This window comes from Peromyscus eremicus, chromosome 23 (genome assembly GCF_949786415.1).
Source record: "Peromyscus eremicus chromosome 23, PerEre_H2_v1, whole genome shotgun sequence".
NCBI classification, from domain to species: Eukaryota; Metazoa; Chordata; class Mammalia; order Rodentia; family Cricetidae; genus Peromyscus; species Peromyscus eremicus.
In genome coordinates, this window is record NC_081438.1 from 605,267 (window position 1) to 630,797 (window position 25,531).

The 25,531-nt window shown below is 44.4% G+C and overlaps 1 protein-coding gene and 1 non-coding gene across 17 annotated transcripts in view; both read right to left on the reverse strand.

Moving 5' to 3' along the window:
• Ep400 (E1A binding protein p400) overlaps window positions 1–25,531 on the reverse strand; it is a 110,751-nt gene that overhangs the window by 17,179 nt on the left and 68,041 nt on the right. For 8 of the 16 annotated variants that reach the window (XM_059249177.1, XM_059249178.1, XM_059249192.1 and 5 more), the window contains 20 exons: window positions 24,616–24,858; window positions 22,835–22,999; window positions 21,353–21,511; window positions 20,141–20,235; window positions 19,455–19,726; window positions 17,341–17,543; window positions 17,078–17,247; window positions 15,348–15,544; window positions 11,829–11,940; window positions 11,392–11,535; window positions 8,181–8,339; window positions 7,903–7,986; window positions 7,314–7,451; window positions 7,048–7,092; window positions 6,808–6,961; window positions 4,546–4,787; window positions 4,210–4,383; window positions 3,038–3,085; window positions 1,587–1,723; window positions 1,406–1,462 (listed from right to left, as the gene is read on the reverse strand). In XM_059249177.1, the coding sequence (XP_059105160.1) occupies window positions 1,406–1,462; window positions 1,587–1,723; window positions 3,038–3,085; window positions 4,210–4,383; window positions 4,546–4,787; window positions 6,808–6,961; window positions 7,048–7,092; window positions 7,314–7,451; window positions 7,903–7,986; window positions 8,181–8,339; window positions 11,392–11,535; window positions 11,829–11,940; window positions 15,348–15,544; window positions 17,078–17,247; window positions 17,341–17,543; window positions 19,455–19,726; window positions 20,141–20,235; window positions 21,353–21,511; window positions 22,835–22,999; window positions 24,616–24,858 (2,998 nt within the window). The remainder of the gene's footprint in view (window positions 1–1,405; window positions 1,463–1,586; window positions 1,724–3,037; window positions 3,086–4,209; window positions 4,384–4,545; window positions 4,788–6,807; window positions 6,962–7,047; window positions 7,093–7,313; window positions 7,452–7,902; window positions 7,987–8,180; window positions 8,340–11,391; window positions 11,536–11,828; window positions 11,941–15,347; window positions 15,545–17,077; window positions 17,248–17,340; window positions 17,544–19,454; window positions 19,727–20,140; window positions 20,236–21,352; window positions 21,512–22,834; window positions 23,000–24,615; window positions 24,859–25,531) is intronic. The other 8 variants (XM_059249187.1, XM_059249182.1, XM_059249191.1 and 5 more) reach the window with 6 other exon arrangements.
• On the reverse strand, window positions 15,768–15,900 carry LOC131898719 (small nucleolar RNA SNORA49). The gene has a single exon (XR_009376021.1). It is a non-coding gene; the product is annotated as a small nucleolar RNA SNORA49 (small nucleolar RNA).

Below are 25,531 nucleotides of genomic sequence, written 5' to 3' on the forward strand. Positions count from 1 at the left end.
GAGAAAGGTATGTAAGGTGTGAGGAGACAGGAACTTTTCAGCGGAAGTCCCTTTCAGCTAGAGGCTTTTTCAGCTGAAGCCTTTTTGGCTGAGGCCTTTTCAGGCCCAGTTGTCGTCGAGGTGGGACTTGGCCGTGGCTTGTTCCTTTGCCTCTCTGATCTTTCATCATTTACCCCAATATCTGGTTCTGGGTTTTTTATTAAGACCATTTAGCAATTCCAGCAACAGTGAAGATCTCTCCTCCCTTTCATGCTATATATACCTCTGGAAGGCACGCCAGCACCCTTCACAAGCACTGTGTGGCATGGTAGCCTTTGACCTACTAACACTAGCTTGATTAGCTCATCATTCCACCCAATCAATAAGCACTGCTGCAGATAACAAATGAGTAATATAAGGGACCTCTAAAGGTAATTCCTATGGCAAAACAAACAAACAAACAAAAAAAAATCACAGCAGGGCTGGGCTTCAAGTTTCCACATGGCGGTCCAGCCCCAGGAGATGGGACACCATGAGGTGAAAAGCCCATGTCACCCGGAGCACTGCTAACTGGGCTCTCAGCAAATGTGTCAACAATAGACTATTTGGCAAGGACCACTCCCGTAGCTATGTGACAAGGAGACACACAGCATTTAACAGGAAAACACAGGATGGAGAAGAAGCGACCAGTGTGCACATGTGCAGTGATGAAAACCAAGAGGTGGCTGTTTCCCCTGAGCAGATCTTCTTCCTAACAGTTTATCTCAAAGAACATACAAAAAACAAAACAAAACAAACAAACAAAACTACTGCCAGTCTCCAGCCCTGATCTCAGCTACAAAGAGAATGCTTACAATCTCCCATCTTTCCATTTCACAATCCACCCACTAATTTATTTTTCCTTTATTGAATAACCAAGTACATTTACCTCTAAACTTAATAAGCTTTTTTTTCCTTAAGATATTTTCTATTCATTTTGGATACCAACCACAGATACCCCCTCTCTCCTCCTTACTCCCACCCCCCGCCCCACAACTTAAGCTTCTATGGTACAACTAACAAAAGTTGTGCCTGCAGAGCAGAAGAGCCTGAGGAAGAAAGTTCTTTACAATCCCTCTCCTAGCCTCGGAACATATTTGCTCTACTAGAGAACAAAGCTGCTGCCACAAAGCAAGAGGAGATGACAGCTCCTTACGAATGCAGGACATGACTCTCAATGTGCTGTCTGTCTGGCAGGGTTACCCCAGACACACTCTGCTCAAAGGCAAAAGACCTCAAGATTTCTCAAGTTTAGGGCCTGTACCATCATGGCCAAAGTGTGCATCATGCTGTTGTTTTATATTATAGTTCATCATTCTACTGAACTTAAAAGTGGCTACCCAAACTCATTTCAAAGGTGAAAAATGTGTCAGATCCATCGAAGTACCTTTCTGCCAGCACAGAGGCATGTTTAGGGTTCTTCTGAAAGGGGTTCATGCCAAGCCTGCAACACAGAAACAAAAGAATGGTTGCCAAACAAGAGGAAAACATAATCAAGAGCAAGTCTCAGTCACTAGTCTCTCAGCTGATGCAATCACAGTAATGGGATGAGAGCCCAGGGAACATACAGAGGCTTGATTGGGGGGCTTCTCTTGCCAGCTGTCATTTTCATCAGGTCAAAGTGGCTTGTGTATAGCTGGGTGTGAGTGGCGTTCTCATCCTGGGCATAAATCTGGCTTGTGCGGAGTGGACGGTTGTTCTTACTCTGAAACAAAATTGATAGGAACTCATCAAGTTTAAACCATCAGCCTGACACACAACTACTCTGGAAACAACACTTTCTGAATCAGAAGCCTGTAGCTAAGCCCCAACGGCTGCACCCAAGTCCCATTCCCTTCCTTTCTTTCTGGATAACACAATAATACAACAGTTGCAACACTGAGTAGCCATCCTTTGCTGGCAATATTCCCCAACCCTTAGGAACTTTGCTTAGTTGAGCCTCCCCCCTTCACTGAGGAGAGAACGGTTGCACAAAATATTTAGAGTCACACTCTGGAGTTAACACACGGCAGGTGACATGGTGGGGCTGGCTGCAAGTCTTCAACTGCTGAGTCTAATACCCATGGACAGATGAGGCAGTGGTAATCCCAAATAGATACCCTCTACCCATAGTGGACAGTGAGGGTAACAGGGATGTCTAAAACTGCATTCCTTGGGGGCTGTGACATCACTTGTATCTAGTGATCCTTCCTGCTTAAAAATGCCACAGGTAAACAAAATTCAACAGTTGTCTACTTGCTACCAAGACATCTGAACACTCCCCCTCATATATAGGAAGTCCAGAGATAGTCTGTGCAAGGTCAGAGGTCAGGGACAAGAGCCCACAACCCCACCTTGCCCAGGACTCTCTCTCTGCCCCTCAGTATCTCTAAATCCTGATCAACCCCATTACTTCAGTCAGTGATGTATATCCAGTAGTTGTGATATACATGTTGCTTGAGGAATGCCTTAAGTTCAAAGAGAATGCCAAGGAAAGTCAGAACTAAAAAAAGAATGTGCACGGTTACATGGATCTGCTTCTTGAACACTGCCCCCATAAGCATTCTCCTATTTAAAAACAACAACAACAATAACAACAACAAAACTAAACAAAGGGAAGCAGGGAGAAGGGAGAGTAAGGCCAGTGCATCACACCTACCACCAGAGTGAAGGCAAGACAAGGCCAAAGGCAGCAAGGACATGTGTTCAGCAACAAAGTTCTGGTTGGTTCTAGCTATGAATGACAGCTCCAGGGCTAGGTATGGTGTGCTTACTGGCATCTAGCCACCATGTCACAGACCTCAACAGGGTGTGAACAACAGGGAGGCTCTGGATGTCCCTGAGGGGTTCAGTGAGTCACTGTGCAGTTCCTTCAGATGAAGAAGCAAAGCCTCTATGCATAGGAATAAAAGGCACTTGAGAAAACCCTAAGTGCTGTATTTCTGCTACTAGAGTCCGGGCTCAGTCTGAATCTCATTGTACTCCTTTTCACAGGCACTTACAGAAAGCTTTCCATCTCATTCAGAACACCTCCTCGTACCTTATAAATATTTTGTGCCTTTTTCTTTGGATTAGCTTCACAAATCAGCTATAAAAGAAGAAAATATTTTAGCTTTATTTTTTTTCAATATTAAGGTAATGGCTGCTATAATTATAAATGCTTCCAGAACATAAAAGAGTGAACGTGAGATTTCAGGAAGTTTTACGGTGGAGGTACCACAGAATGGTATCATGAGGAAGGCTTGCTTTTTTATTAAAAAAAAAAAAAGCAAACAAATGCTTTGTTCTGAGACGAGTGTTTTAGAAATGACAAGAGATGGTTCAGAGTGGTCACGGAAGTGAGGTGAGTGTGGCAACCTCATCCCGAGGGCACATGTGGCTCTTAACACCAAGTTCATGTTCACAAACTACCAAAATAAGGACTAGATGCCTGTCTTGCCAACATCGCTGTTGCTCCTATGCTAATGGACATACTGATGTGATCAGAAAGGCAGTGTTCTCTGCACATCTGCCTTGGCATCAGGGCTGAACATTTGTAAATGTTGGTGTGACATGGCCTGTGGACACTGTGCAGAAAAACTAGCTGTTAAGTGACAAAAACAACAATATTAACAACAACAACAAAACAAAAACAGGGAGCTGTGTAAAGAAAGCCAAATGGAGAAATGGAAACAGAGAGCAGGTAGGGGAAAAGCCAAGTAGAGGCCTGCATGACCCTGAGCAGCAGCACGACTCATTTTGGTCCAGGATGCAAACCATACTGGGTTCTTAAATGATAGACAGAATGGCTTGTCCACACTATAAACACTTTCAATGCTCAAAGTTAACCCAGAAACAGAGGCTGCTTGTCAAACCACTGACTGTGCTTGAAAGCAGCAGACTCTTCTTTAAGTGAGATGGTGACAAGTCAAAGAAGAGTTCTCCCCTTACTCCTCCGAAACCTGAATGGCACAGTTTTCCACACTGCAGCAACAGCAGAGGCTGGCACCTGGTCCATATGCTAACATCAACCATGATCAAGGGCAAGATGACTGACTCTCCACGAAGGTCCATTACTCGTGCCAGTACTGTGCAGATGCAGGCCTCACTGATCAAGAAGGCTGACTTCACCACAGTCTACAGGGACAGCTGCACTGCCCAGCAATACACAGCAAGACCTGGCCACTGAAGAGGCCAATTCTTCCCAGGGACACCAGGGGGTTAAAAGCTCACCTTCCCCTCCTCTCTGGGAATGATGACGTTCTCATAACGATTCCGGCACTGCTTGGAAGACCGGTAGATTCGGCTGCAGGAGTTGACAACATCACTGACAAGGTCCCAGTTGGGAGTGTGGGCAGGTGACACAATCGTGAGGTTCAAGGGCAGCTCAAGTAACTGCTTTACAGCCTGGAGGATGAGGTTTCAGAACACATAGGTCAACACACTTCAAATGCATTGGTATGGTCTTTCTATGTGCCAAACACACACTACAAAGCACTGTGAATCACCAATGTTGGGGAGCAAACAAACCATGGGAATGCTCAACACAAAGACAACACAGCCATTCACCTGCAGCAGGGCCCAGTCCTCGCCAATGAGCCAGTCGGGACTGTCCTGGGCAGGTTCCCCGGAGGACTTGACATAGGTAGGCAGAGGCTTGGCGAAGGGTGTCTGCTGCTTCAGCAGCAGGTTCTTCTTCTGCTCCTTGCCTTCACGTCGGATTTTTAACATGCCGGGTGCTGCCCGGTCAAACAAGGATCGTGGTGGGACAACTGCCTCACCATGCCGCTGCTTCTTCTTCCTGCCTGCAGCTGAATAGGAGCAGAGTTCAGCAATACAGGACAGAGATTTCCTCACCAGTGGGGTGAAAAAAAGGAAAGAAGGCACACAAAAGGCATGTAGACCAAGGGGCTATGGAAACAACTGCTAAAAGTAAAACCACTTTCTTGAGTTTACTATTTGTCTGTTCTGGGGTTTCAAAACAGTCTCACTATAGAAATGGATTAATTTGAGCTGTAAGAACAGTTAGCAAGAAGCCTGCCACGGCCATACAGTTTGAAAGCAATATAAGTCTCTGTGTTTACTTGGTCGGGTCTGAGAGGCTGTGGGACTGGCAGGTGAGAGAGATTTGTCCTGACTGTGGGCCAGGCAGGAAAACTCTAGCTACAAATGGCGTCCAACGTGGTGGCAAGAGTTTCCACCTAAAAACTGAGAAAAAAGATTCTAAAACGGAGCTAAAAACAGTTCCTAATTGTCTCTCTCAAATGAGCAGCAGCTGCCGGTTTGAGCTACTGGCGGGTTCCTAGCTTGCGTGCTCGACCTGCAGAATGGCGGGAATGAGGCCTCTGCAAGTGGCACATTAATCGGCGTGGTGGATTTAGACTTTGCTAGTACAAAACAAAAAGAGGTTTCTGAGCTACATGCTGCTTAGATAAATGCATAGACCCACGATAGCTCCCAGAGCTGGTGGTAAACGTAGCCATGTTGGGAAGCTGAGGTGGGCGGAGCCAGCAGCCACAGCTGCTGCAGTTTAAAGTGATAGATTCACAATAAGACAGATTCAGATGTAATAGTTTACAATGTGTGTAAAAATGTACGTAGGCTTGGAAGAGAGAAAAAGGAATATATACAGTTGTATAAAGAAATACATAGTTTTTAAAAATAAAGTCTTTAAAGAGACAGTAAAGGTAATATAAAAAATAAGCCACGTAAAAATGGATATTACACAGAGAATCTGGATTGTGTTGTCTTTGGGATTTTTAACTGCAGAGAGATATTTGATTGTAAAGGAAGCTGAGTTAAACCAATATGCATATTTTAAAGATATCTTGACTTCAAAATTTCGATGTAAGGATATGTTACTTTGGAAAGGAGACTCTGCTTTTGTTCCCACAGAAAGCCAGAGGCTATGGATTTGTTCAAGATTAAGATACATCAGGTTTGACCAGCCAAGACCCCCTGAAGGTCTCCAATGACACCATGGCCCAGATGATCCAACATCCAGAATGGTTTGAAGGCATCTGGCTCAGACGATACAGCCTCATGGACTATTCCATAATTCTAAAATTTTCTTTGTTTCCCCATAAGATACAGTGCCCCCTTCCAGCAGGAAGTAGTAAGAGAAGCTACGCCCAAATTCCCAAATTATATGTAATTTTACTTAGTTAAGGTTAAAACCTTCCTTTTTGAAAAAAAAAAAAAAGGGAGGAAGTGCTGTGGGGTGTATGGCAAATGTGTTGCTGATTAATCAATAAAACACTGATTGGCCGTTGGCTAGGCAGGAAGTATAGGCGGGGCAAGGAGGAGAATAAAGCTGGGAAGTGGAAGGCTGAGTCAGAGAGACACTGCCAGCCGCCATCAGGACAAGGAAGATGTAAAGTACCGGTAAGCCACAAGCCACGTGGCAAGGTATAGATTTATAGAAATGGATTAATTTGAGCTGTAAGAACAGTTAGCAAGAAGCCTGCCACGGCCATACAGTTTGAAAGCAATATAAGTCTCTGTGTTTACTTGGTCGGGTCTGAGAGGCTGTGGGACTGGCAGGTGAGAGAGATTTGTCCTGACTGTGGGCCAGGCAGGAAAACTCTAGCTACATCTCACTATTTATATTTAGCACAGGCTGGCCATGAACTCTTATGATCCTTCTGCCTCAGCATCCCAAGGGCTAGGAATGCAGATGTACGCCATGGCACCCAGCCTCCTAGTGGTTTTCTAGTACTAACAACTGTCACCATCAAGGCTCCTCCCCTGACATAGGAGGACCCAGGAACATGGTACAAGAGACAATGGGTGGGTCCCTCTTCTTATTCCAGCAGAGAGAGGGGCACATACCTGAGGGATCTGTTTTGTGTCGCTTGCGCTCCTTCCTCACATAAACAGGAGGCAGTTTAGCTTCTGGGATGGGTGTGGTCTCATACATGAGGCACATAACCGAGTCAATGTAGATATCATTGTCATCCTGAGGAGGAGTGGGTGGTGTCCAGAGCTGCATAGAGAAAGCAGGTTCCATAAGCTGCTGAGCTATGCGAAGGCTGGCCTTTGCTCAGGCATTCAGGGAGAGGGGTCACGTACCGGCATAACTTCTGTCTGTCCATCAGCATCTTCATAGACATACTCCTATGGAACACAAACAAGTTTAAAATACACCAAAGGTATTACTTCATGCTACATGCCACAATCATATACTTTCATCAATATTCAAGCGTGACTGTGGATTTAAAACTGTGTTTATTTAAATCCTGGAAATAACATCCACCGAGGGCTAAGTGAATATCAGTTAAGACCTCAAAGTGTCAGAACAGCAGTCAGGTGAGGAAAGGAGCTGAGTGCTAGTTTACCATGCTGTAAGCGTCCTCCCGAGTATAGGTGAGAAGCTCTGCCTCCTCCTGCTCAAGCTGCAGCTGGGCCTCCCTTTCCTGTAGGGCCCGAGCATTTTGGGATTCCCAGTCTCTCACTGATGCCATCACCAAATCCTGCTAAGAGAAAGCATAGGGGAAAGAACTTTCAAGATCAGAGCAGGCAGGGTGCTTCTGACCTCTTCCTAGAGGTTAACCCCCCAGCCACTGAGCACACAGATGGTAGAGCCCCATCTCTCCAGCTGAGGGGTGTCTCAGTTCTTACTGCTGCACATGCTCTGCCCCTCAACATGTAACCCTGTATCAACCCCATGCTGCTTCAAAACAAGTGCAATGACATAAAGGTGAAAAGCAAGCAATCCAGCTGCCTGCACAGGGCTTGCAAGATCTGTCTCAGTAAAGCTTTCACCACCAGAATTTGGCTCTGTCCCTTTAATTACATGGAGTGACATCATAGTCACCTCAAATCAAATGCACTTGCTAGGCAAGCATTCTACCACTGAGCTAAATCCCCAACCCCCAAAATTTTTACTTTTAATATGTTAAACTGACCAAAACTTGATTCTCTTACCTCACTGCTTCTCTCTTTTTCTTGTTCAATGGTCGTATGGAACAATTCCAAGTAATTCAATGCATATTTTTCAATTGGTGTAAGCTATTTCAAAAATACATTTTTTTGAACTGAGTTAGTAGCAACTTTATAAAGATCAATAAAATTCCTCATAAAATCCTCTCACGAACATTTAATTTAAAAAGTAACTGTTCTTAATCAAAGCAAACAAAACATATTTTACAAAAGGGTTCAAATGCTAAAACTCTTAGCTTTAAAGAAAAAAAAAATCCCCAAACCTGTTCCATAAAGTCAGCCAGCTCCTCCAGCTGCGATGGCTCCTCATCATATCTAGAGCTGTCGGAGTCTGAAGACACAACTACAGTGCTGGATCCAGGCACAGCCTCCTCTGTGGACCTCTGGGCATCTTCCTCCAGATACTCAATGCTCTTGAGGGCCTAAAGGAAGTATGCACTGAGACTTGATGGTGGACTTGGCAAACGAAGGAGTTTGTAATGTTAAAGTAGACACCAGTACTGCAAGCAACAGCAAGCCTCCACAAGTACTTCCCTTCTTTGAAGAGTCTCATTTACATGCTGGATGACAGGCATTCCAGTAATGAGAAATATGGATGGATCTAAAACTTCTAAAATTACTATCAAGCTAGACAGGAAAGCTCCATGGAAGAACAAAACACTGACATGGGTTACAGATGGTAACATGCCAAAAGAAACAGGGGGAAATGAAGCCACCAAAAATTATAGACTCTAAGAATGAGAAGAGACCCTGTGGCTTCATCTCACACCTAGTGTATGGTACTAACCACAGCTGCTGACACAGGGAGAACAAAACAGAGACCTGTTCACAGTGCAAATACAAAAGCAAGTCCACAGAAAACTGTAGCAGACAGAGGTGTCCAGAACATACAGGACAGCTCACTTTATTAGACTATGAAGCATGTACATTAAAAAGCTGACACTGGGTGGGGCTGGAGAGATGGCTCAGAGCAACCACATGGTGGCTCACAACCATCTGTAATGGGATCTGGTGCCCTCTTCTGGCCTGTAGTCATACATGCTGTATACATAATAAATCAATGAATCTAAAAAAAAAAGCTGACACTGATGCAGGAGGTAGAGGCAGGCAGATCTCTGAGTTCAAGGCCAGCCTGGTCTACACAATAAGTTTCCAGGACAGCCAGGGCAACACAGAGAAACTGTCTCGATAAACAAAAAACAGATACAAAAAAAGCTGCCGCTGGTCACCTCCTAAGCACCCAGGAGCACACATCTGATCATGGCTGGGGATATAAAAAGAGGTGCTAACATGTGAGACCAAATAGCTATTGTTAAAACAAAACAAAACAAAAACACCACACAAACCATGCAACCACTTTTCAGAGTATCTAGCAAAACCTGCAGTTTAAAAGATGACCATACTGCACAAGACCCACAAAAATCACTTCCAGAGGACAATAAAGGAGGGCACCATGTTGACCTAGAGAATCTTTAAAGTTGGATACAGAAAGCCCTGATGAGGATAACAGATAAAGAACAATGGTATGGGTGCCCTGAGTCCATCAGACAAAGTGACAGTAGGAAGAAGAGAAAGGAGAAAACAAAACAACCTTCATCACGGAACAGACACTAAGACAGCTCAGCAGGCAAAGGTCTGTGTTCCAAGACTGAGTTCAAGCCCCAGAACCCACATGGTGGAAGGAGGGAACTGACGCTTGCAAGCTATTCTCTGACCTACCTACACACCATATCACACCACACCACACCACACCACACAATCAATGTTAGAAAATATTGGACTGAAGAGATGGTTCAATAGTTAAAGAGCACTTGCTGCTCTTTCAGAGACCTGAGTCCAGTTCCCAGTGCCTATACTAGGTGGTTCACAACAGCCTGTAACTCCAGTTCCAAGGGAACTGATCCCCTTTTCTGGTCTCTGTAGTCACTCACACTCATGTGCACACACAGGTGGGCACACACACACAATCACAAAACACACACACACACACACACACACACACACACACACACACACAAACTCCAAAATCCAAAAAACCTGACTAGGCAATTAAAAAGGTGTTCAGATTCACTACTCAACAGCAAGATGCAAAATAAAGCCACCACATGAAACCAGGCAGCTGAGGCCCTGGGTGGTGCACAGCAGCTGCAGCACTCAGATACCACTGGGCATGCCATTTAGCTCTATCCACTAGTCATATATTCAGGATATGCTGGCCAGAGACCCCACTTCAAAGGCCTACATTCAGCAGGAATGCATGTACATGCTTACATGAGACATTGCAAAAGCATACTTCAAAACAGCCATCCATATATATACAGGTCCGATGAGCAATGTGGTGACTTTATAAATGTCCTTATCCAGAATGGAGACAGATACATTATTGCCACATTAAACAAACAGCAGAATCCCATTCATATCCAGCTCAAGACAGGCAGATGTAATAAGGTACCACAAGAGTAGTCACTTCTGGAAGGGAATGGCTAAAGGAAGAAAGGGACTTTCTAAATAGTTCACGTTTAGAATCAGAAAGTAGCTGGCTATCACCACTGCTGGTAAAGACAAGTATGATAGCATGGAGCACAGGCCAGTAGCATACCAGGGCATTGCCACACACTACCATTCATGGCTTTTTCAGAAAAGCATGTCAGTAATCACCACCCTAGTCAAACAGCAGAATGAGAGGTGTGGCAGCTTCCCTGGGGAGGACACTCAAAGAGGGCACAAAGAGCAGGGTCTGGAGAGGAAGGAACCCCTTGCCTTCACTTGAGGCTGTGGTAGAGAAGAGGTATTCAGCAATTAAGGGGCAAGTAAGGCTAGCCTTGGGGTGAAGAGGGTCTTGGTCAAGTCAGAAGCAGAAGGAGGAGATAAAAGTAGCCTTGTCAGGTATCTGCTATGTTCCTACACAGATGGCCACTGCACAGGACCCATGTGGGCAACTCCAAATCTTCCAGTGCCTGCATTGAAACAGTTATATCCCACATATGAATCCAAAACATTACACCCTAAAAAGGCATCAACACGAGAAATGCTGAATAAAGACATTATAGGGCCTCATCTAAGTCTTCAAAGTCAGCTGTGTATTTTACAGGGACAGTGCATTCAACACAGGTGAGCAATATTTCTAGTGCTTAGGGGCCACATGGGACTGGTGGTTCTCAGAGTAAGGGGAGGAAGAAATAGGTAGCTCAATACTAAAAGTAAAATATGGCTCAGAAAGTCCTAATGGAAAGAAGACAATGGTCAGCATCTTCTCCACTCCCTTGATACGTCTTTACAGTTGAGAGAGAGGAGGAAGGAAGGCAGAAGGCTGCAGGATCAAGGGAGGGGAGAATCAAGTAAGATTAAGGACTGAGAACTCATAAGCCAGGTGAGCGAAACCACACAACCATACTTTGAAAGGACACATAGTCAAGACTCAAATAGATCATTCGTTGTCAAACAAGTCTTATGGTTGACCATATTTTTCCTCACCTCTATGAAAGGTCTTGCAATCTTGGGTGCAATGGTTTCGCTGACAGATGGTTCCTGAGAAAGCACCACAAATTCTTCAGCTTTCACAGGAAAGCCAGCATCATCCATGGGCGAGTAAACTTCAAACAGCTCCTGGATAGTTCGCTGAACACAAGCAATAAGCACAATCATTTCCAGGAACAGACATAATCCTGTACCTGACCTGAGCCTTGGGCAGCATAAAAACCCACCATCAAATCCCCCCTCATTAGTGAATTCAGATCAAAATAAGATGATTCTGTTCACTGTGGCATTCCTCGCTGAATGAAGGTAGGAGGTGAGACAGGGCCAGGCTGATTTCTAAAGTATCATCCTCCTGCCACAGCCTCCTGAGTGCTGAACTACAGTCCTGCACTACCATGCCCAGTCACTGAGGATTCTTAACAAATGAAAGCTACCTGAGTTAAGAATGCCATAGAGTAGTCATTTCCCTGAGCAGCTACTTCCCGGATTAAATCTTTAGTTCCATTTTTCAACAATTTCTCTTCAATAGAATTGCCACTGACAAGCCTACAAAAAGAGAAGGGGAAAAAATGTACACGTATACAGATGAAACAACAGTTAAGTCCCCTAGAAACACATGCCAGTACCAGGTACAGGTGTTCAGATGGTAGCCAGAGAAGCAGCAGATGCCTCACATGCTGATCAACATCTATTAAGCCACTGTCTGTCAACCTCTCTCCAATCTCAACTCTAGTGAGCTCTGGAGTCTGTGTCCTCTGCTTGCCAATGTTTCTCCTACCACATTCAACCTAGGCACGTCTCACTCAGTCCTGGACTCATCCCTACTGTCTGTCTTTGACACTTTCTGACCACAACAGGCAGAGTTATTCTCTGACTTGCCTAGTAAGAGACTTTTAAGAGAGGTTCCATTCTCACTTATGTATAAACAGTTTCCATCTGTCTCCTGGAAGCTGCTAGGCCAACAGAGTGCTGTGGGTGTTGTCCCCACTTAACAAACAATGGAATAGACACCATCTCAGGGTAATGCCCCCAGCAGGCCCCATCATCCAGTCTATTATTTTCTACGTTCACTGCTTTGTTTTAAAATATACCTTTAAAACATTTTATATATATGGGTGTTTTACCTGCATGTATGTCTGTGTACCATTTGTATGCCTGGTGCCCGTGAAGGCCAGAGGGTGGTACTGGATTCCCTGAGACTGGAGTTACAGACAGTTGGTGAGCTGCTATATGGGTGCTGGGAATTGAACTTGGGTCCTATGGAAGAGCAGCCATCTCTCCAGTTCTGCTTACTTGTTTTTAGAGTGTTAAATGCTAACAGTCAAGAAAGCTTAAATTAAACCATTTTAACATAAATTTCCATAGGGATAAAAAGAACAAATGAGAATTTTCCAAGGGAAAAAAAATTTAAGAAAAAGTGACCAATAGGGGCTGGAGAGATGGCTCAGCAGTTAAAAACACCGACTGCTCTTCCAGATGATCTGGAATTTCCAGCATCCATATGGCATCTCATACCTGTCTGTAACTCCAGTTTCAGGGTACCCAGCACCCATGGCAAAACACCAATGCATATAAAAATAAAAATAAATTATCTTTAAAAAAAAAAGTGACCAATCAAGAAGCCCTGCTGTCTCATCATTAATGCGGGTTCAATATACAGTTTGATTATGTACAAGGAATGGGGAAAAGCAGCCAGATTCTAATCCATGAGGTTACCACTACAACAATTCTATTTCTATCCACCTTTAGTTTATAAGCACATTAATACTCTGCATGCACAAAACAAGATGGTACTACCTTACATTCATGTAATAATAGCACATACATGAGGTGGGTTGGGTTAAGTTTTGTTGAGACAAGATATCACCAGGCTAGCTTCAAAACTCATGATCTTCCTGTCTAAGCCTCCTGAATGCTGGGATTTTAGCATGTGCCACCATGTTCAGTATGGGTAACATTAAAAACAAACAAACAAAAAAACCTGACTGACAGAGAGAGAAAGAGAGACAGAAGGAGAACACAAGCACACAGACAGACGTGTATTTGCCACAACTCGTGTGGGGAAGTCAGAGAACAACTTGTTACCACAATTGTTATCACTATTGTCAGTAATAGTGACAATACTCCTTCTACCCTGTAGGTCCATGAGATTGAGCTCAGATAATCAGGTGTGGTGACAAATGCTTTAATCAACTGAGCTATCACATGGGCCCTGTGGGTGACTTTTTAACAGATATATTTTACAATGTGGTCCTCAAAGCAAAATAAACAGCCATCCATCAGATCAGCTGTGCCTACTTGCAAGAGATCACCATGAATGGACTTATCGACTACTGATGTTCTCTCAGAAAGATGGACTGGGAGAGGGTACTTTTATCTCTGTATGTGATTCTGTACTAACTGCATGTGGAGGGCTAGAGAATGTAGGCCCAGGGAAGATGGAAAGCTATGCAGAAGTTGTCATCCATTCTAGGGTGCAGCTGCTGCTTCGAGGTTACCCACATTCCTGTAAGAAACCGCTCACAATCTGTAAGCCCAATAAACTCACTGTAATGTTTCCCAAGTTAGGCTTGAGTGGCATCAAACTTTGGCTTGTCTTTGGGGCCTTCCTTATAAGGAGGCAGATAGGAAGGAATTCTTGCAATACATGTTTTTATCATTGTTTGCCTTTCCGACCCTTTCCTCTAGGAAGTCAATGCAAAGGCTATTAGCAAAATGCTACTAGCCTGGGTGTTCCCCGACAGGTCTTTGATGTGTACAGCATGAGGCAAATCCTGTCTGCCCTGACATACTAACCTAAACTTGCTCCCTTTGCTAAGAAGCATGAAGAAGGTCCCTATGAACATGCTTTCCTTCTGTCTGTAACAGGTGTATGGCTGCACCCTAATGGGTGCTCCCCACTCCTGCAATGAACAACCTCACACTGTGGGGCAGATGCCTTGGTGTGGTTATGACAGGATAAAGGACATGACACTTTAATTTCAATGAATCTTCTCATGCTGCTTTCAGAAGAGCTGAGGCAATCCCTGTGCCCCATAGACATGGCAGCTTCCATTACTAGACTCAGCTTCTCTTTGATATGCTGCCTGTCTGTAGGCCTAAAGAGACATTTCATGTTTAACCTGAGTATCATGCTACCCAACAGTGAGCTGGATCTTTTTCAGGCTGTGACACTTAGAAGTGACTATTCATACATATTCCTAGGCTCTCTCTATTCCCACTTTTAAATAAGAGCACTTTATTTTTCAACTTATAAGACTGATCTGACCTTTGCCTTAAGAACTGTAAGCCACTCCCTCCAATCTTATCATTTATCTGTTTCATATTTTTCTTCAACACTCAACATGGAGCCCATTCATCTTTTTCCTGTCTAGACTATGCTGTGTTCCTAAGCAGGAAACAGTGACCCAGCCCCATTCTCTCACTTAGACCAGCTAAGGGTCCAGCACACTCACACACAGACTAGTACTATATTAGAATAATAAATAACAACCAGAAATTTTAAAGTGGGCCATGGGGCCTTCTGTCTTCCCAATTAGCTGGGAATGGCCAGTTACAATTTATATGCTTGAAAACAATGAGACATATCTCAAGTCTTTCAACAGATACTTTGTATTTTATAATTCTTAAAACAACACAAATATAAACTGTGCTCTCCAGTTATTCTAAAAGAGATGCAACATGTGAACATTGAACACCAGCAAGCCAACAACCAGACCTAAGCCACACAACTGATTACAAATTCAAGCAAATGCCAAGTTCAAAGACCAGACAGAACGGCAGTACTAGAAACATGTCTAAAAGGAAAGTAAACTTCACAGTTATATATGAACTTGTAAAATTCAACTGCAGCATAGTCATCTGGCTCTACCACTTAAAATGAATTCCTGCACCCACACCTTCTACCAAGTTCATTATGTGCAGTTCTATGAGTTGGCCAGGATTGTCATCACCTGTATATATGGATGTCCTTGCACCTCCCAATTCTATCACACCACTCCTGGGCCTTGGCATCCATAACTGGATTTAGGTCATTGTCATAAAACACCACGGTGTCAGCCTCAACAAGGTTTATGCCAGTAGCACGGCTATGGGTAGAGAGAAGGGCACAGAAAATCCGCCTGTCTCTGTTGAAACTCCTCATCAGCTCCTGAGAGGAAACAAAGTGCTCAGGTTAACATGTCTGGAGAACATTGGGAGACCTCTGATACTTTCCATGATCTGTTTTGTAACAGTCTGATTTGTCTCATGTATAACATCTTACCCTGGCTCTCCTGCATGTATGCTCTTCCTTCTATCCATAAGCATCTGTGTGTCAGGTTTAGACAATACAGGCATCATGTGCATAAGATGTCATGCCCTATCTGGCACTTGCTGTCAGCCCAATCTGTAGGCCCCACAAGAAAGCAGAGTCTTGCTAGGGAGGGAGCTGTGCTTTCTCCTCTATCCTCAGGCAATGCCAGGGCACTCTACAGGCAAGAAGCCCCTGGAGTAAGGCTGAGGAAGTAGAAAAAGATCTCTCTCACCACTTGGGACAATGAATTGTAATGAAAACGTGAGTACTTCTCTTCTGCAAATTATTTTCATGCCAAAACAGAACTAAAAGTTGACCAATCCTCTCCCTTCCAATAACAGCCCAATTTTCTTTTCTTTTTTAAAGATTTATTTATTATGTACCTAGTGTTCTGCCTGCACATATACCTGGCAGGCCAGAAGAGGGTACCAGATCTCATTACAGATGGTTGTAAGTCACATGTGGTTGCTGAGAACAGAACTTAGGACCTCTGAAAGAGCAGCTAGTACTCTTAACCTCTGGGCCATCCAGCCAGCCTACAACCCAATTTTTTACACTATTACCAACAAAACAGGCTCTTTTCTATTTGTAGCCATGCTGTGCAGGAACCTCGTATTTGCTATGCAACATAAAAAGTGCAACTCAAGGCTTGTCCAGCACCCTATCTCTGTTGCACTCAGGGCCCCTTGTACTATATCCTCGGGCTCATGCTGAGATACTTCTGGTAAGGACCTCTGAGTCTGTTATATGGAGCTGTGAAGACAGTTTGTGGTTCACTGCCAAGGCACAGACCTTCTTTATGTACTTTCTTCTGCTGTTGAATAGTCACTCTGTTACTGATCATAGCTTATCTTGTGCATTTCTACAGTGAACAATTTTATATACCAATCATGCAGTGAGGCATGATTGCTACTGTGTGGAAGTCCTAGATAGGGAACACTAGATCAAGTGTCTATCCATCTCTGAGGCTGGCAATTGTGCTGTTTTCTGTAAAGTTATGCTAAAGAGGCTCCTACCAGCACTGTCTATTAACCAAATCTTAAAAAGTAGCAAATATGGCAAGCAAAACATGGATATACTTTTCCATTTGTATTTCTTTGTAAGTTAGTCTAAAAAGCACCCACATCTTTGCTACAGAGCCACCTCTTAAAGTATGTCAGTACTACCCGATGTGACTACAGATTACCCCTATTTATTTGTTCTGAGACATGCTTGTTTGTGGGGAGGGGGAAGAAAACATCAAGAAAAGAGTCAGTTTGGAGCTTAGATGTGCTCTAAATGCTAGAAGGGGTATGGGACACTGACCTCACAGTTGTAGGAAATGAGGCCTGAATCCCATGATTCAGGATCACACCAGGGAATTACCATGACAGGAAGATTATTTCTTACCTGCCGTTGTTCACTGTTGGCATTTTCATCAATCCGTACATAGGTGAGATAATGGAAGTTCAAGAACATCTCTAAAATGTCCAGCATAAGAACCATCTGAGATAAAATCAACACTCGTCGTCCTTCCGATTTCAGTTTCTGTAGCAGGATTGCTAAAGCTTCTAACTTCCCTAAAAAAAAAAAAAGAAAGAAAGAGCAAGAGACTTGTATTCCAGAAGAAGTGTATCACACTTCATAACCCGTGCTCACAGGGTCTGTCATACCTGAGTCGAACTGTACCAGTCTCAGCTCCGGGAACTGCAGTGAGCGAAGTGTTGTCAGCTGCTGCAGCTGCCGGTGGTAGGGGCGGGTGTGCTCCCTCAGGCACTGTCTCAGAGCTCGCAACCTGCTGCTGTACAGGGAGGGCGGCCTCGCCACCCACAGGGAGGGTGGCATCGCCACTACTGGAGGAATCACACAGGCTACCCTGAGGAGCAGAAATCATGTGTGGTCATTATGTGGCACCTTGGAGCCTCTGGCAGCACTGAGGCTTCTAGGCAAGGACAGAACCCTCTGGCAGTGTGTATTGCCAGACAAGCAGCCCTAGCTCCTGATTCTATCACTGTAAGGTAGCATAATCTTTCACAGATAAGGGACACCACCCCAAGACAATCTCCATCAGGACAGATCTAAATGATCAGCACAGGGCATTCTCCAGACCATAGCCATTGGCTCAGATTATTCTTGCTGGGACTCTTGTGACAGAAGTAAACTGTCTCTGGATGCAAACCTTCTAAATGCTGCAGGTGACATGTAACTGAGAGGGGCCAGACCCAGAACACCCTTGCAGACAGACAGAACAGCAAGGCCATTGCTGAAGCTCAGTTTTAAATTTTATTTACTTACTTTTTAATATTTTTTTTACTTTATTTAGATGGAGTAAAATAACAGCTCCAAGCCAGCCAGTTACTAGGTAACTCTGGATGGCCTAGAACTCACAGATATCCATCTGCCTGCCTCAGTCTCCCAAGTGCTGGGATTAAAGGTGTGCATTAATGATAATGCTATTAATGCCCAGCTATTTTTATTTTTAGTTATGTTTATGCATGTGTGTCTATGTAAGGGTTTCTTCCACATGCATGCAGTGCCCTACAGAGGCCAGAAGTAGATGTCAGATGCCCTGGAGCTTGAGGCACTTGTAAACTCCTTAACATGGGGTCTAGGAACCAAACTGGGGTCCTCTGCAAAAGTAATATGGGCTCTTAACTGCTTAGTTGTCTCTCCAGCCCCTGAAGCTGGGTCTTGGTTTGCTCCCAAGCACATCTCTGCTGAAGTGGCCCTCTGTGACGTATAAAGATGACTAGCATTTCAAAGACAAGCAAGGGCATGAGAACAAATGGCTGCAAATCTACCACAGAGCCTGGGAAGACCTGGCACAGGTGGTCAGCCTAGGAAGGACTCCTTTCTTCACTGACTCACTGACCTGAGACCTGAAGGGCAGGCTCTCAACACTGAGCTTAGGCAGTGGGTCATCAGGGCCTTCTTTTGGACAGGGTTTAACAACGTAGTTCAGCCAGACAAAGAAAATGACCCTGAAGCTGAGCCTGGGGAGCAGGGCCAGGGCACACAGAGGCCTGCGTAGAGGGTCAGTAGTCTGAACAGAAGCAGACATATCAAGGCCTTGCAGCAACAGTGTGGCTGGCTGTAGCACCTAGCCCATTGGGACTGCTCTACGAACTTGTTCTGAATTCTACTCTTCAATGTCCCCAAGTAGCATATGGCTAGTTTTGTGGGCCAGTTTTCTAAAAGAGCCAGCTAATAACCCAATAACCAAGCCCTCTGGTCCCAAAGATAGAGACCCCAAACCACTTCAAACCCCCAAGCAACTCAAAAGGACAACCTGGGGGGAAAGCCACTGGAAATAAGAACATTTTAAAAAAAGTCCAAAGAATGAAGAACTATAGGATATGGTGATTCATACATACCAGCACTTGAGAGGAGGAGGCAGGAGCATCAGGAGGAGTTCAAGCAAAGCCTAGGCTAGCTAGCTACATGGAATTGGAAGCCAGCTTGTGCTTCCAATGAAGAACCAAAATTAAAAGAAAAAAAAAAAAAATCTGGTATGCAGCAGAGTAAAGGAAGAAAAAATAAAGGATAAAAATATTTACCTGGCCAGGCGGTGGTGGCGCACGCCTTTAATCCCAGCACTCGGGAGGCAGAGCCAGGCGGATCTTTGTGAGTTCGAGGCCAGCCTGGTCTACAGAGCGAGATCCAGGAAAGGCGCAAAGCTACACAGAGAAACCCTGTCTCGAAATTTTATATATATATATATATATATATATATATATATATATATATATATATATATATATATATATACCTGCATACACTAACTCACCTGTCAAGAATATCTTGAAGAGATTCTTGTCGTTGACTCACTGTCACAATCAGATCACCTTTACTTTTTGAGGGTGACATGTAACAGTTTGCTGCTCTGGCACCCTTCCCAAGGTTGCTATCCAAAGACCAGCACAACGGCCTCTTCCTCCTGCCAGGGAGGGAACAAACCCTCAGCAAGTCTCTGCCATACACTGGTGCTTGGGAACAGCGCCGGTCATTGACAAAATGCATCTGATCCAACCGTTCCTTCAAAAGTCTGCTTTTTTCCTCCTTGATCAAAAACATCAGAAAAAAAAAAAAAAAGGTTATCTGAGAAACAATCTGACAAAATCAAGTCACTAAACACTTTGGGAACTGTTATGCACACATTCATTTCAACATTCACCGCCTACTTCTATGAAACTACTAGCAGGAAAAATGAAGAGGCAGAGAGTTTTCTCTCTTCTCCCGGGACATAGAGGAAAAGATAAGACAAAAGGAATAAAGATGTTAATATCTGCAGTCAGAGGCCCAGGTCAATGAGGGTTAAATCAAGGCTCTAATTCAAGGAGCATGTCCATCTCTGAAATTCATAAACTGAAAAAGACTAAAAAGGAGCCTTGGCTGCCACAGAAAAGCTCCCGAAAGCTGCCTGCCTCAGCACCGCACCGTTTGCCACTGTGTGCCCCTGCATCTAAGCCTTACCTGGGTGGGCCCTGCAGCAGGAGAAGCTGGTTTGGAAGCCAGTCCAGGTTCTCCAACAGCCATGGCGCTCACTGCTACTCGACCCGGAACACCAACTACAAACGTAAAAGCAAACAGCTGAAGGGGATGAGGGTGTAGTTTAATGGTAGAGCACTTGCCCGGAATGCTTGAGGAGTTCCATCCCTCACACCTGTGTGCTCCCTGCCCCCAAAAGGAAAAAAGCAGAAAAGGAAAATCAATCTGCTTTCCATTCCCAAAGGTGGACTGCCTGGCTAAGGGATAGCAGTTAGCTTCTGAAATTCCAAGAAGATGAAAGGACCTGGCTCTAAGAGTCTAGTGCATCAAAACTATGTCCAGAACTGGAGTGAGGAATGTTCTGAAACAGATCACATACCTGTCCCTGACCAAGCCAGCCTCATATCCTCCTTTGTTCTACACTGGTGAAACACCACAGGTCATCAGCATATAGTGAGTAATGGCTCCTTGCTTGTCCATGATTCAAACCCACCCACCAGTTCTAATATACTGAGCACATCCAGGCAAGGGTTGGGTCTTAGAGAAGCTGGCAGAGAAAAGGACAGAAGCTGGGAGCCCAGCAGCATTTGGGCATGGGCCAGCTAGAGCAGTGTGCAAATCCTGCACCAAGTGACTCTATCTTAGGGAGCTCTAGGCATAGTTACTAAATATTTTGTGGTTCCTAAGGTTTCTTTCATCAAAAAAAATTTACTTATATTAAATATATATTATATTTATATATATAATATATATAAGTATATATTACATATATAATATACATAACTTCATGTATGTCTGCATGTGTGTCTGGTGCCTGCAGAGGTCAGAAGAGGGTGACAGATCCCCTGGGACTAGAGTCATAGATGTCTGTGAGCTACCATGTGGGTGCAAGGAAACAAACCCAAGTCCTCTGCAAAGCAACAACTACTCTTAACCAATGAGCCAATCCTCTGAACCCCAGAGTTTTTTTTATTAGAATAGGACAGTGGGGTTTGGTCATATCCCACTAGTATATTTGGGAGCAAAAGAAATAAACCAAGCTGATGCCATGACACATATGGAAACCAGACTATCACAAATAAGGCTTTGACATGCAAGAAGGCCCATGGCCTGAGGTGCACGACCCCTCCCAGTCACTCCAAAGAAAAGTCAGGAAGAAGTTCTCACCAAGCCCTCCTCCTGTTCAGAACACCCTACCTTGTGGGGTCAAGGGTGCGGGGCTAGGGCCACTGGTTGGGGGCTTGCTTCCCAGGGCACCATGCACAGCGCCTGCCTGAGACACGGTCTGCATCACCACGGGGCCAGGGGCTCGAAGGTAGGGCTGCCCAGGGGCTGACACGATCTGGAGTACACTACCTGCAATCACACGTCCACCAGGAGCATCAGTAACAGGTGTGTGCACAGTATAGTTATTTGTTAGCCACTTCCAAATGGTACAGTAACAAATGAGTCGGTATACTGCACACACACAGTCACATTTACACGAGCAAATATATCCACAGCTCAGGAACTACGATGAAGGAGGGAGTATTTTGAAAATCTCAGACGGAGACAGAAAACCATCTGAGGAGAGTTTGCTTAACAACACATCAAGAAAAGACCACTAATCCTGCACATATCCAGGTACATATCCACTGAGGACCACAGTTGTCCTAAGGCTGTGAAGGTCACAGAAACACTCCCAGACCCATGTAGCCATTGCCAAAGGGATGAAAAACTACAGAAAGAGCTAGGCTTAGCCCAGGTGTTCATGATGACTCTTTAAGAGTCTGTCACTTTTCTATTATGTGTGCCCGAACCTTCTTACCAAATGTGTGACAAGAAAACAAATAACCACCAATTATGTTCATGAATGGCCCTAAGTCTAAGATCCCAAGCCCTGTGGAGATAGGCATTAAAGTGTCTCGAGAAGCAGTCATCCAGCCAGAATCCAGGGAAGAGTCTCTTGGAGCGGCTGCTGGGGTGGGGTGCAGGGAAGCTAGTGCTGCCATAGATACCTGTGAGACCTTAACCTGAAGGTAAGCAGCCAATGATCACCTGGTGCTGGTGTGTAGCTGAAGAAGCTGCAATGGTTGCCACATCATACCACTGAAGATTAATTTTAAGGAACTACTCAAATTTTACTACCTCCATTTCTTTGAAAGCAATAACTATACATTCTTAACCAAAGGTATGAGATGTTTGGATCCCGGAGTTAAAATTAAAACTTTAATCTGGCACAAATCTTGAGGTCACAGCTACGAGGCTGAGGCAGGAGGATATCTTGATCTCAGAAGTCACAGGTCAGCCTGGCAACATAGTAAGACCCCAACTGAGAGGTAGACAGATGGGTAGAGCATTTCCCCTACATAAATTGCCAGTCTTTCGATACATTCATATTAGAAAGCAACAAATATTTCTACTCTGACTTACAAAAGAGGAAGCTCTTTCAAAGAACAGATGGTACTGATAAAAAAACAAGTATCACTTATTTAGGGCACTCACTGCCAAGGTGACTCAGGAATGTCATCTCATCATTCCTCAACCCCTATTGTGAGACTTGTTAACATGACTCGTGGATGAAGAATCTGAATCTCAGTGACCAAGTTACCCTGCCACCCAGACAGGTTCTCAAGTGCAATACTAACAGTAGCATACCTCTGCTCTTGTCAACTTTAGTATCAGCTGGTTGTCTCTTACCTTGGAGCTGCAGGGGCTGGCCTGCTGTTAGCTGCCGCAGCTGGCTATGTGACAGAGTGAATTTGTTCCCCTGGAACTGCAGGGTCACGGGTGTCTCTGGCTGGGCCACACGGCTCTGTGGCCCGGCAATGGACGCCAGCTGAGCTATTTTCACTACTTCCCCACCTGTTAAAACACAGAAGAAAAGCTAAGCTAACATCACTTTGAATGAAGTTACTGACCATTATACAATAATCACTTATAAATAGTAACTGCCTATAATATGCTAGTGTCTTCAAAACACTACTTAGGTATTGCTTTCTATCATTTAAAAAAAATTATTTTAAGACAAAATAAAAAATACTATTAAATATCAGACTTTAGTGGTTAATCTATTTAATCACAACTGGCACGGACTTTCAGTATCAACTCATCAAACTATTAAGGAATATTTTTACTTTTCTCTATAAATAATAAAAGAAAAAAACAGTAAATATCAAAAATATCAGAAATTTACTTGCATTAAATTGGAAACACTTCAGAGGACTTACAAAATTTGAGAAAGTATGTGTCCAGCAAATAAGATCATATCATTGACATAAAACAACAAACTTTAATTGCAGATGCTTTTAAGTCTAAGAAAGCTTAATTAAGTAAGTCAGATATAAACTCGGAGTTCATACTAATTCAAATGAGCTCATAGGACTTGGTATTTCATAGCAAATGATCAGAAGCTTAAGGGCTTTTTACTCAACGGGTGCTATCCAAGTTCAAATGCTCCTCTCCCAAGAAAATCCATGCCAGGGTAAGTAAAGGTACCATAAGGAAAACAGTTAGTAAAAGACTAGTAAACTACCTGAAGATGTCTTGCACACAGAATAACTGTGCACAAGGAAGGGGAAATGAAAATCAGAGACAGATGTACACACAGACACTTAAATCTCCCACCGGCCCTCCTAGATGGGTAAAGCCAGTTGAATTACTCACTGCACACACTACTACATATAAGTTCTCCCATACTGATGTAACTCTCGTCACCTACAGAAACATGAGGTACACGCAGCTTTCTCCTCTCATGTGACTGCCTAGGACAACCACTCCCCACTGCTGGCATAGAAGAGATTCTCAGTCTCCCCTGATGCTTTTCCCTCCCTTCCCAGTTTTCCAAACAGGCTTCAATGTGACTCTGCTACATTGTAAATAAGAAACATTTTATGATCTGTAATACTTTAAGTTAGCATAATTTCAATAGTACACTGGATAATGGTCTGTAGAAGATCTGGAAACCTGCTAATCCCATTGTCGGCAGTACAAAATTCTGAGTTAGGAAAAAATTAGTAATAATTAGCTGTTGTCACTGAATTATTGAGAAATGTCTCTGGTGAGCAAGTATTCATGCCAAGTTTAAACTTGGAAATATGTGAGAAACCAAAAAGAACTAATAGTATCTAGAAACCTAATGCTAGTTCATGTAGTCTCCCCACTTGCCCCCCAGAGTGGACCCCCGGCACTGCTGGAACAGAACTATGGCTAAGGCTAAGTGAAGGTGCTAGCCCTGAACACCAGTGCAGCACAGGAGAAAAGCAGAGCTGGTTAAACGGGGAGGAGGAGAAAGAATAGAACAGAGCAGGGCCCTGGACAATGACCTCTGGCAAGGCCCCACCATGACAGGCATCACACTCCAGGCCTGGACTGAGGGACAGACAGAGGCAGTAGACAGCAAAGGCTCTTCAGATATCCCGTGTTCCTGACACACTGCTCCAAGGCAGTGAGAGCAGACCCTGGACAGTAAGGCCACTTACTGGGCAAGCGGGCCTGGGCCTGCGAGGTAAGCACCAGCCGCTGGGGCGGTGCGCTCTGCCCGGCCACCAGCGAGGGGGTCTGGGGCAGGGGCAGGGGTGGGCCTGGGGTGGAGGCCTGGACAGCGGTCTGAGCCCGCAGTTTCGAAGGATGGGCTGGGCCTGCTGCTGTGCTGGAGGTCGAGGTGGGTTGGTGTCGAGGCGCACCGACGGAAGCCTGAGAGTTCTGAAACGGGGCTGCTGCTGCTGCAATCAATAAGGTTGTTTTGTGCAAAGCTGTTAGAGGTTCTTCATAACACGCAGTATTTACAACCGAATGTTAAAAAAATTACATAAACATTATTTCACAGTCTCTCTAATGAGAAGCCCACTCTTAAGAAACAAACATGGAGAGGCTGGTACAGTCCCTAGGTTGAGAGAAACTTAAGGCTCTACCTGTTGCCAATCAGCAAGGCTACCTGTAAGGTCACAGAACACACAGGGCAAACATCTTGGACTAGAAACAGGGCTGTCAAATGCTGTCAGAACTCTGTAAACACGCAGAAGCACCCCCTCTCAGCAATCAGAGTCCTTTGCACCGCTGTCTTCAGATGAGGCTACAAGCCACTTCTGTGCCTCTTTACACAAGAGAAGCTGAAACAGCAGCAACAAATGCAGCAGAAGGCCCGGAACTTTCCTCAACAACCCTGACATACTTTAAGAAAACACTTGGCAGAGGCCCCATCACCTGCTCAGCTAAGAACTTCCTTCTATAGGGAAAACCCAGAATAGGAAACAAACTCTACATCCAGGCACAATGTTGCACGTCTGTAAATCCCAGCACTCAGGAGACTGGAAGCAGAGAGAATGTAAGTTCTAGACCATCGTGGTCTACATAGTAAGAGCCTGTCTCAAACCAAAAAAAAAAAAAGAAAAGAAA